At 41.9% G+C, this 12,466-nt stretch overlaps 1 protein-coding gene across 1 annotated transcript; it reads left to right on the top strand.

Annotated features, from left to right (window-relative positions):
- The first annotated feature begins 424 nt into the window (after window positions 1-424).
- Window positions 425-12,376, top strand: LOC121610902 (lysosomal-associated transmembrane protein 4B-like). The gene is made up of 7 exons (XM_041943221.1): window positions 425-606; window positions 1,559-1,670; window positions 4,310-4,383; window positions 4,774-4,896; window positions 5,091-5,189; window positions 7,158-7,253; window positions 11,226-12,376. The coding sequence occupies exons 1-7, from the start codon at window positions 511-513 to the stop codon at window positions 11,304-11,306; spliced, it is 681 nt and encodes a 226-aa protein (XP_041799155.1). The 5' UTR covers window positions 425-510; the 3' UTR covers window positions 11,307-12,376.
- The last annotated feature ends 90 nt before the right edge of the window (window positions 12,377-12,466 follow it).

Genomic DNA, 12,466 nt, shown 5'->3' with positions numbered 1-12,466 from the left:
TGCCGGACATTTTATGATGGGCAATTTTTAACTACTTCTTGACATCTTGTAGATCAAACAATTGAGTAATTTAACAAAAAAAGTGGTGGATTAATCAATAATGTGTTACACTATATGGAGATAACAGGCAAAATTGTTTGTCTAACTGAAAGAGAATGTCAATGGTATGTCTGCCAATCTATAAATTGTATTTTGATAGTAACTGAGAGAATGGCAGGTGATTTCGATAAAAATGTTTGCCTATAAAGCCGTTATATTTCATATTTACAAGTAGAAACACAATTATCGGGTTTTATTTTGAAACCGGAATTAGCTTTTTACCCTGACGCCAGCTTCACGCTGGCAGCTCCGGTCCGGTAAGCTGCTCACGGTGATAAGTAACGGACAGGTCGGATGTTTGTCATTCCTCGGCGAGCACCGACGCTCGGCGGACGTTGACGGGACTCTCTCTATCTCGTGAACACAGACGTCGCTTCTAAATGCTCGCGCAGCTGTGATCCAGCAGACACGATGATGATCTCCCCGTGGGACCGCTGGTACTCCACGAGCTGCTGTCTGTGCTGCCATGTCCGCACAGGAACCATCATCCTGGGGGTCTGGTACATGGTGAGCACCGCCTATCGCCTGTCACTCACTGCACCCATGTAGACATCCAGAAAGACACCATATGGGAAAACATGACCTCATCAGAAAGCATTCATGCCGCGTGCAGGGTTGTCTCATTGTGCTGGCTTTTACAGTATAGTCCATTATTATTAAAACACAAAATCGTACCTCTAGAAAAGAATTTAATTGTTATCTTTAAAAAAAGATATTAAAAAAAAAATTCAATGTATATATTTAGCTGTAGTTTTACTATATATACAGAAGAGTACTTGATTTGTAGAGACCTATGAAGGATTGGTGTGTAAACTGGGTATCAGTCACTGAGTTTTAGGTTGGTTTGCCCTCCTCTGCATCATTGATTTTATTCTTACTAATAACTCGTGACGTGGGATTTAAAAAATCTTTTACTGAAGGAAAACATGAAATATGGACCCTCTTTGTGTTTGATTAAATTCCTCATGTGGATTATCCTCTGTTGAATGCATCACGAACATGCAGGAGAGGGTTAACTAAACCAAACACCACATGTGGAAAAATCCTCTCTCCGCTCCCTATGAATAAATCAGCACTCGGCCTCCTCAGGTAGCAGCTTCTGTGTCAAGCTGCCGATTGACTGCAGAGAATTTTCCATTACACTCACCTGATCAATGGGGACGTATGAGTCATCTGCATAATGAGCTGCGCGGGGCCGGACCAAAACAAAGGCCGATGTGTGTGACTGCACGTCATTTAATATAGCTGGACGCAGGCTGTAGGCTAGAGTTTAAGCTTCATTATTTGGATTTTTCTTTTGTGACTCTGCAGCTCGTGACATTTTAGAAATCTGTGCATGTCAGAACACCTTCGCCATCTGCCCTTTTTCATTCTGTTCCATTCACTCCTGCCCATATTGCCCCCCACCTGTCTGTCCATATTGCTGCCTTTATCTCCCCGTATGTCCTCTTTCTCTAAGCTCATCAATGCAGTGGTGTTACTCATCCTACTCACAGCGCTCAGTGATCCTGAGCAGTACCACCTGACCAGCGCTGAGTTGGCTAATGACCTGGATGTCATGGATGATGCCAGTAAGTAGCCCAGAAGGGCACAACTTTACAGTAAATGTCCCGTAAATAGTCCACAAATCCACCAGCAGATGAATTGTTCTGAATGAATGAATATGTTAACAGTAATGGTAAAAGTCCGCTGCCCTCTGCAGCATTTCCGTTCAACCTGAAACTAAATCTCCTACAATTGACTGTGACAGATGACTTAATCTGTGCTTGATGGGGTGATCGGCTCAATAGGCTTGTCTGACTAATAGAATGATTTATTGTGTTGTTAGAGGGACCTCACACATATGTCTAGACGACGGTCAGCACTTCTTTTTAAGTCAAACCTAAAGCCACAGACATGGAAGCCTAACGTGCATGTGTGCAGAGCATCTGAAAAGCCTTCTGAACAAACCAGGTGTGCACTGGAACAGTCTGAAGAGTTGGGCCACAGCACATGCTGCTGTTAGCCTCTGATTGGGAATGACTGTATTGTCCCAGTTCCAGGGGATTAGGGTGTCCCATGATCCATTACTGCAGGCTGGGCCAGCTGCTGCAGCCCCTGCGTCAGGACCACACTCAGCCTGAGGAATGACTTCTGCTCATAGGAATAAGATCACTGTGATGTCGCTCAGTTATCTTAGCAAGGCTCAGTGAGAGCTATAGTGACGGTTGTGTTGTTTGAAATTTTAAACCTCTACCACTCCATATCTGCTGGAAATAAGCCGCTGACCGAATGACAAATCTGATAATCAACTAAAAGCGATTCTAGATTCTGTTTTTGCAGCCAAGTAACCCAGCGTGAGCTCGATTCTGTGCCTTTGTCGACAGAGACGCTAGTTATTATTTTTGGTGCGCTGGCTCAAAAAATATAATTCAAAGCAGCATCAAAGCTTGTACAGCAGCCAGATCGGGCATCAAAACTTCAAAACAGAGCGCTGAGCTATGAGACAGACAAAAAATGAGCCATCAGGCAATGAACAGTGCTCTGCTAGTGCTATTTCAGCTCATTACTCTGCTATTTTGTTGTCTATGACGATGAATATGGATATTTTTGGTCATAATTAAAATTGAAAGGCCAAATAGAATATTAAAAGAAATAAGATTAAAGAGAAAATCATGTTGGTACACTGCTCGGAATAATCAGGCCATAATTAAACATGAAAAGACAAAGCAAATGTCAAATGACAGTTTGAGATGTAAAGTGACAATTAAAAAAGTGAAATCTGAAATCTTACATTGTAAAGATGAAATAGAAAATGTTGATGGAAATAAGAAAAGGGAAACACCAAATGTGAAACTCGAGATGGGAAATGGTGAATCTTAAATGGAAATACTTAAATCAAAAGCTTAGATAGAAAAAACATTTTATTTATTTATTTATGCATTTATTGTACTTTACCATTTCACATTTAAATTAAATATTTTCCATTTGGGATTTGCCGTTTCACCTTTGGTTTTTCAAGCTGTAGGTAAATGAGGAGGTGTGGCCCAAAGACAGCAGGGAGGGTGTGAAGCAGCTGGGCCATAAAAGACCCAAGAGTCAAAACTAGAAGAGGGACCAGACCAGGCTCTACCATCCATACTGGCTGTCAGCAACGAGATAGCCTCATTGCTGAGACATGCTGAGGCATGGCTGAGCGTTAGCAGCGTTGTCTTGAAGAACGGAGTTCAATTTTATTCAAGAACACTTATTTTAACATTAAATTATCCTAAAATTAAAAAGTGTAATGAAAAAACAGCATTGTTACGCCTATTTCTACTTTTATTCAAATACAAATACAATTTTGCAACCCCAACAGATCAACAGGTGGATTCCTCTAAACCCGACGTAACCTCAACTGAATGACTGTAGTTGTAGTTCAGTTAGTAAAAACCTGGGGCAGTAAGTTGAGCCAAATAAGCCAAACAACGAGCAGCAACTTCAGCTCGTTTAATTCTGTTTAAACGAGGAGTGAGCTCAGTCGCACGCTTGTTCCATCATCACAAAGCCTGCAGCCTTTCAGTCATTACACTCTCTTTATACTGAGCCACGCTAGTCAGTCAGAGCTCTCATAATGTTGTTTAGAGTGAGAAAGCTCCGAAAACCCACTGTGCACTACATGTCCAACTCCAAGTGACAGACAGATAAAGTTAGTGGAGCATTAAGACTCTAAAGATGGTTTTCCAAAGGTCTGATTCTGTCTGCTCTTTTGAAAATTCAGCTTAATTAGACTCTGGGAAAGAAGCAGCATTCTGCCTCTCTGCACGCTTTCACAAGTCTTTGCATGAGCAAATAGGATTCAGCCTGTTAGTTAGAACTACAAAACATATATTTCCACTTTATAATGCATGTGCATGGCATTTCGATGGGTCACAGGACAGACAGATGTTGCATTGAATGCACTGTTTTCCCCAGTAGTGCCACATTTACTGTACTTTGGCTTTGCCTGGCGCTCTCCTTGCGTAACAGAATGATTTGTTATGTTAGGATGAGTTGATATGAGGTCAGGCCAATGACAGAGTAGAGGTTAATTCCTTGTCTGGTTGACAGATGCAGCTTGTCATTTATCTTCTGTGCGGAATCTGTATCCCCCAGATCAGCTCAACACGATGTCGTAAACATTTGATTTGGAACTGAAAGTGACCTCCCAGAGACTGTGACTGACTTTTAACCGCGCCTCTCTCTGCCTCAGACATGTGCATTGCCTCGGCGATCTCTCTGCTGATGATACTTATATGTGGGATGGCGACGTATGGTGCGTACAAGGTAAACAATGATTCATCAGATTTCTCTTTATGCTGTTCTACTCGCACAGGGCTGCTGATGAAAAGTGGAAATGTTCTGTGCTCTTATACACAAGCCGTGTGTATGTGCACAGGCGGGAATCAGGGAACCTTCAAATGTTACCTTCCATAACATAAATAGAGTGTTTAAAAAGTGATAATGTTGCCAGTCTACTGCTGCACACAGTTACTACATCTACAGCTACATCTATTTTTGATGTATTTAAAAAACATAACAAATCCAAACACCATCCCTCCTGTTTTATTACCTTCAGCACACCTCGCTGCGACCCAGTTCCAGCTCTGATTTATGATTCTCTGCTAGAACACATTAGCCCATCCCAAATACCTGAAGTACATGTCTCTGTTTCAGCTGCGAGCCGCCTGGATCATCCCATTTTTCTGCTACCAAATATTTGACTTCGCTCTCAACACCCTGGTCGCCGTCAGCATTGTGGTTTACCCAAACACGATACAGGATTACCTGCAGCAGCTGGTAAGAAACCTTTTAAAAGTGAAGTCAGTGACATGTAGCAGCAGGGTATTGACCAAAGGTTTCTGTGAGCATTTGACCCGTCATGTATCAGTTCACATGTCAGTATCGATCAGCCACAGCTGCCTCCGCTGTCTAACGACTGCAGCCCCTGAAATAAACTCTCTGCTGCATCTGTTTCTCGGACTCGTGTGCAGCCTGACAACTTCCCCTACAAAGAGGAGATCGATGCTCTCAACAACGTGTGCTTGGTCCTCATCGTGCTGCTCTTCATCGGCTGTATTCTCGGCTTCAAGGTAACGTTTTCTTACCTTAATTTGCATATTCTCTTCGTATGTTTAGCAGCACTTGTAGTTCTTTGCAGGCCTGCCATGCTGATAATTGCAGCACAAAACATTCCATGTACAACAGAAAAGGTGTGTCATGCAGCTTTGTCACACAGACTCATGCTTATTTATGTAACTGTCTGTCCACATGCGACTTTATGATGACTTAAGTGGAGTTGAAATGGATTTGCTTTCACCCACTTTGAGGAATGCAGACTGCGAGTATTGAAAGTTCTGATTATTATTTTTCAGTTTTTTTTTTTTTTGTTTATTTTTATGGAAGCTGGATAGGAAATTATCTTGGGAGTTTTTTTTTTTCTAACAGGAGTCATGAATCTCACCGATGCTGTCCAATCGGCCGTTCTCGCAGCAGACATTTTTGACTTAGTGTAGTGGGAAAAGTTACATGTTACTTATATTATTTACACCTGCTTTTCCCACAGTGTCAATGTGTAGCTATGAAGCAGGCTGGTAAAATCATATCTGATAGCTGATAACAGAATCGGATATTCTAACACTTAGTTTGGTTTGTTGCTGTTGGTGTTCTCACATTACTGGATAGATTTAATATCACAGTGACAGATTACTTGTCAATCACTTGTGTATTTTTAGCCATGTGGCGAGTTTCTAGGCAGGGCAGTGTCAGTTGATCCAACACTTGGGCTGGACTGAAATATCTTAACAACTATTGGATGCCATGATACTTGGTACAGACATTCATGGCACTCAGGGGATGAATCCTACTGGCTGTGATAATCATTTCAGGTCAAAGATTTCATTTATGTATTGAAATATCTCAGAAATTCATGGTTCCTGGATGGTGGTCAGGTCAAACTTTTGATTTGGTTTCTGACCAAATAGCTTCAAAACTAATGACATTCTGATCAGCCTCGGTTGTCCAGGTCACCGTGTGGGCAGCAACTAAAGGTTGCATCAAATGTTATTTTACAAAATACATGTGAGCAAAAAAATATATGAATTAATAAAAAGTTTCTTACCATCATGTTAACATTTACTTTAGTCCGCCATGTTTCTGTGTATGTGACGTCAAAGTCTGCAAATATTCTACCCAAATTTTCCAGGTTGATGTTCCAACTGGAGCGGGCGTTCATGTGAATTTTCCCAGCTGGGAACTCCTTTTTTCCTATTATTCCAAGACTGTGTGAATGCATGGTTAGTTTAGTGCTAATTATCACAGGCTAGCATCCTACACACTAATCTACAGTGGTGATCATACTAAACACAACTCACTAAACATCAACATGCTAGTATTGTCAATGTTATTGTGCACTGACTTGCCATGTCGCAGCCTCACAGAGTTGCTTGCATGGCTGTGGACTTGCTAATGTTAATGTGTGTGGGGGTTTGGATTGTGGGACTACAGATGATAGTAACCTGTCAGATGGCATGGTTTGGCCCTCTGAGTCTGTATGTGGATCAGCAGTTGTGTGAGGCCATTTCTCACTGAGGGTATGATTTGCTTTGCACAATCAGCATCATTATCACGTTGTCAGTGTCGTTTGCAGTGGACTGGCTCTGTGCTGCAAATGGATCTCTGCATATTCCTGTGGGGGCTGTTAAAATAACCTAGCTGTCAGAGCATTAAAGTGGCCTATTAATTGGGTTATTATAGAAGTTGGAGAGCTCAGTGTGGCTTTGGTCGGTCCTAGCGGATGGATGTAGCAGATGGTGTTGTGTTTGGCCGGGGAGTTCCAGTAGCAAGCCGCCTGCTGAGAGCCAGATGATTCCTGCATGACAGAGAACAACAGGAAGTTGTTTTTGCTACTCTAAAGTGATGCATAGCCCTCAGACAGAAGCTGCGATGCAGACACTGAATTCAACAAGTGAAAGAAGTAGTAACTTGATTGTGAATGATACTGACGTTCGGCAGTTCAAGTTTCTAATCTGTGATTTTGTTCTCTTTCCGTCTGAAATAAGGCCTACCTGATTGCATGTGTGTGGAACTGCTACAGATATGTGACCGGCCGGGGTTCTTCTGAAATCCTGCTCTACGTCACGACCAATGACACCACGGTAAGTCGCCTGAGCATCTGTATTCCACCAGAGGACCCATATCACCATGGCGACTTGAGTGCTAGTCTCAATAATCTGTTAGGTACCCTGCCTATCCATTGGTTCTTGGTGAAAAAGTGAATTAAATTTTAAAGAACTACAATGAGCGCGGAGATTTATTTTTTAAGAAGGCTCAGAAGTTTTCTTAAACAGCTGGCCACTGTAGTTTTTCACAAACTTTATTCAAACAGGAGTAAAGAGTGCATTCGTGTGGGACTAATTTCATCAGCGGATTAATACACATTTAGTGCACGACTGAGTGATTAGGGCAGCAGGACAGTGTATGTGGGATTGAGTGTGTGTGTGTTCATGGTCGCCCAGTCCGATGGAGTGGCTCATTTATGATTTTGAATAGATTTTGGACAACAACGGAGCTCTATGGCCGATCGAATGCACAATAAGAAAAGAACTGAATGTCACCAGACTTGTGTGTTGAACAGAGGATGGAAGAGCATTTATACCGAGCTGTGTCTATGTCCTGTTCAGCTGTTCTGTTTTCTGGGAAGTCACACTACAGTTAAACAAAACCAGCAGAAAAAAGTTCTTTTTCGACCAACATTTTTTCCTGTCAGACGACCTGTGTGATTTTCCAACGAGCTGTTACAAACACCTTTGCGCAACGCTCAACAATCGTCTGAGCGCTCTCACGTCAACATGTGGTGTACAGCTGAACAAATACTGCTGCCAGCCTTACAAATAAGAGGAATATTTCCACAACAGACTAAAATGTTTAACTAGCAAATCAAATGATTTACAAGTCAGAGTCATCACAGAGCATGTGTGCAGTATGCTACCATATTCATAGTCCATTAAAATATCCTTTATGCTTATATTGTCATCCAAATAAAAACTATATCTGATCTTGATTTGCTGCTTTCTTCTACTTCCAAAGACAACAAAACCACTCCTGTGGAAAAACGAGCTCCTTATTCAACCCAGACCGCGCTTCACGTGTGCATGCGTAGTTTTCCTCTGCTCAGGCCAGTCTGGCAGCCGTCGTCGTGCTGTGGGAGGAAGGAAGCAAAAAGTTGAGCTGTGGTAGCAGGTACTTTTACACAGGCTAGCAAGGATGAATGAATGGACCTGAACAGAGAAGTGAGGCCCCAGGCTGGCAAAGTCATTATGATGGCGGCTGACGCGCAGTAGTAGTACAGTAAGTGAGCTCTGTCTGGCTGTTTCTGTGGCTCCTGCCGGTGTCCTGTTGCCCAGGTCTGGCCCTGTGACAGCTGCAGCCCTGCTGCCCACACACCTATTGTAACTACTTCCACTTTGACAGGAGGGAGAAGACAAATGAGGCTGTAGAAACTCTAATGAGCTGTTTTGAATTCAGAGCAGTTAAACTGTGAGAAAATGTTTTCTGCATGAACACATCAGTCGCCGGCTCTGATCTGACCTTACAGTATGTTGGCTTTCACGGGTATTGTGAGAAACCTGTCCTCCTCAGTCTGCAGCTGAAGGCTCCTCTGAGTGCAACACTCCACACGATTTGAAACAACTCGACACGGCCCACAGCTTCACGCAGTAGGTGCTTTTATGCGATGTTTTAGGGGTTTTGAGAAACAGGAAAGTGCACGGTCTCCTGATGGCTAAAACACCTGAGCTGTAAAGAGAGAAAGAGGAGGCCGCTCTCCAGCTCAGTGACATCATTAGTGAAAAGTGCCAGAAAAGCAGCAGCCTGCCCCTTGATGTCCTAACATTAACCCCACCTCTGCAGGTATGCTTTTTCAATTAGAGCCAGACATATTCAATTAGAGCTGTTTGCAGACCACAGGCAGGCCTGTGGCTTTTGGTATAGCGTGCCTGCGCATCAGTTATACAGAGTTTAGGTCAAAAGTCCACTAATGCGTTCCATATGGGCTGAATTCCTGGACGCACAGAAAGGTCACTCACAGCCACACAGTCAGGTGCGTTACATGGCAAGTAACCCTTGAAAAGCCTCTTAGAACAAAATTAGCAGAATTTAGTACAACTAATTTCTATGTGAGGTTGGTATAGGTGATGACTCAACCATTGGTTAACTGCAAACACTGCGCTTTCACACAGGCTTCTCATTTCTAACTTGCATTTGGCCTCTCATTTCTCCCGCACCCTCTCCTCTTCACTTGCAATCAGAGAAATGCAATCATAATCACGTTTTGGTCCACTGATCATAGAGAGCCTACAAGTGTTTTAGTGTCGACAGTAAAAGCAGAATTCTGATTTGCACTCAAGACGTTGCTGTTGAGGAAGGTCCCATTCACACATTTAGTGGAAGGGCAGGCTTTGTTGTGAGTGCTGTGAAGACGTGTGAACGGGTTTGTCTGGGCAAACCTGAGAAGAGTGAGTTGAAAAGTGTAAGATGAACAAATTGCTGAATGGCAGTTTCTGCCTCTTGGGGTGTGCATGTGTTTGAGGATTTCCCTCAAACCCCTGCTGTCAGCTTATCATTTCATGCTTCAGCTGTACGTCTGTCACCTATCCAACGACAGGAGACTCTAAGCTGAGCCATTTGTTCAGAGGAAACTGTGGCTTGTCTGTGGTGCAGACGGACAGGCTGTGTGCAGCTTTAAAACTAAATCTGGATGCCCACACCTGCCTTGTTGTTTTCACACGGTATATTGTCCCATATCTTTTCACTCTCTGTGTCGTACTACATTTCTGTTTTGTTTTGAAACACACATTAACTGCTTGGCTGCAGCCGTGCAGAGACTCACTGTTGAGCATCAGCATGCTTCTCTGCTCAGCTTCTTCAGCATCGACTCGCAAAACATGGCAGATTGTTCACTGGGCTGCAACTAGCAGTTATTTTCATTCATCTGCGGATTAGTTTCTCATTGATTGATGAATCTTACGGTCCAGGAAATTCCCATCACAATTTATTAGACCCCAGCTGACACATTTAAATCTCTTGTCTGACCAACAGCTCAAAATCTTAAGATACTGAGTTTCTGATCATAGTCAAGTATGAAAACCAGCAAATATTCACTCTAATCAAACTGGAACCAGTACATCTTGGCATTTGTTCTTAAAACATTTTTTTCTTTTGATCAATTAATCAGCTCATCATTTCATCTGTAGCTGGTCGACAATAACTAAACCCACTGACTCAGACTCCAGCATCATGGTATGATATGATTTATGTAACTCTAGCCATAGTTCATGCTGAAAAAAATATATATGCCGCAATAATGAGCATTCACTGTCTCAAAACTGACATGCTGCTATTGTGAAGTGGAAAATACAGAGGTACAATTGTTGTCCATGACGTGTTTTTTTCTGGACGTAGATATTTTAATGTAGCAGTTCAATCTTTTTAAACAATAAATCTTGCAAGAAAAAGATTAAATGAATTAGAAATTTGGGGCCAAAAAATTACCTCAAATGATCTCAGAACAATCAGACTACCCTCCCTTCAGGAAAAATTAAAATAAACATTTCATACAGTTCCTAAAAACATTTTACTTCGTACTGTGTTTATTTATTGTACTTAACTAAGGTTTTTTTTTAAGATCAATTGTGTCATGTCATTTATTCTGTTGTTTTAATCTCAAAGTGCTTTCTATCTCTGTGTGTTAAATGTGCCATTCAAATAAAGTTGGCTTGCCTTGCATACTTAAGTTGTGCATGTTGCATAATAATATTTGGTTGAAATCCTTTAGTTTAACCTATTTATTAGGAGATCAGAATGTGCCATTTGAACTCTTTCTGGGCTTATAAATATTTCACTTAATCCAAAGTTTTTACTGTTTGGACGTGCACCAAAGCTGATGTAATATTATATAACTTTAACAAAACCAGGCTGTACGTTGACAGAATTCTTATAATTTTGCAGTATTTCTCACAAGATTGACACCATTGATTTTTAATTGGACCTGCTTATTTCTAAAGTCAAGTGATAGAACAACTCACACTAACCAAAATCTGTTGTATCTCTTCTTTTCTCTTCGTCTCCAGGTGCTGCTACCTCCGTATGATGACAGCGTCAGCATCCCTCCCAAGCAGGCTCCTCCACCTTACACCACCGCCACAGCATGAACACGTTCCCAGCATCCTGCTGACTGGACCCTGCTGTTAATGACACCCCAGCAGAATTTATGCACCACACTGCCTCTCCAGTGTACAGTATATTCATGGATATATAGTTGCTACACACACATTACAGTACAGCCATGCATGCACTGACACAGAATCATCTGACACATGTATGCACAAACCTCGACCACCACCGTGACCTCTCACCCCCTCCTGTTATTTATTTCTATTAGTGCTGCTGTAACTCTTCCATGTGTTCAATCTGTTAGAAGAATTCCAGAAATGATGTGCATTTTTATGCATTTGAACCTGGGTGTAATAAGGCACAAGAACATTTAATAGATGACTCTATATATTTTTATTATTCTACTTATACTTTGTGCGTACCTGTAATAGTATTGTACGTGTCCTACCTTTGATATGATTATGATTATGACTTATTTAACTTCTGCACAGATGCAAAGATGACCATCTGTTTCCTGTTTGTCTCGTCTCTGCTCGTGATCAGGGTTGGATTGCCTTTATTCATAACTTTCTCTCTGATGGGGTGCCCTTTATAGATCCATGTGTGAAGTGTCGCCTTGACTGGAAGTTTTCCCAAAGAAATGCATCTGCCTGTATTCTGCCATGATCACAGAGCAACCTGGCGTATATTGAACATATCACCCTCTGTTACTGTGTTACAGACCTGTCTTGTGTTATGAACATCAGGAGTGTTGAGTTGTGCCGTTTGACGTTCAGAACTTTTAAATGTTAGTGTGTGTTTCTACTGATTGACGAGAAATGTCTTGGGCTGCTATTTATCTATTTTGACAGCACAGAAGTAGCACTGATCTGGAATCAGTTTGCTCTTTGTGAATGAGTTGCTCTAGGAAACCTGGTGAAATTACTCTACGTTCAGGATCTCAATAAAAATGGACCCCGGTTGTGTTTTTTCAATTAGGCCAGTGGGAGATTCTGGTCTGTGTAAACACACAAGTCTGTTCCACCAGATGCAGCTATTGGCAAGCTGCTCCCTGGACACAAAATGTCCTGCAAGGACATAATATTCAACCCCAAGGACTGCTGCTGTATGAAAAATAAAGATGTGACATTTATTTGTCTATTAAAATCTAATTTCACCGACAGATGTTTGTGTTTTATTTTTAATGTGAAGCTTGTGC

Source organism: Chelmon rostratus, chromosome 8 (genome assembly GCF_017976325.1).
Source record: "Chelmon rostratus isolate fCheRos1 chromosome 8, fCheRos1.pri, whole genome shotgun sequence".
In the NCBI taxonomy this organism is placed as follows: Eukaryota; Metazoa; Chordata; class Actinopteri; order Chaetodontiformes; family Chaetodontidae; genus Chelmon; species Chelmon rostratus.
This window is presented reverse-complemented; position numbering and strand designations above follow the sequence as displayed.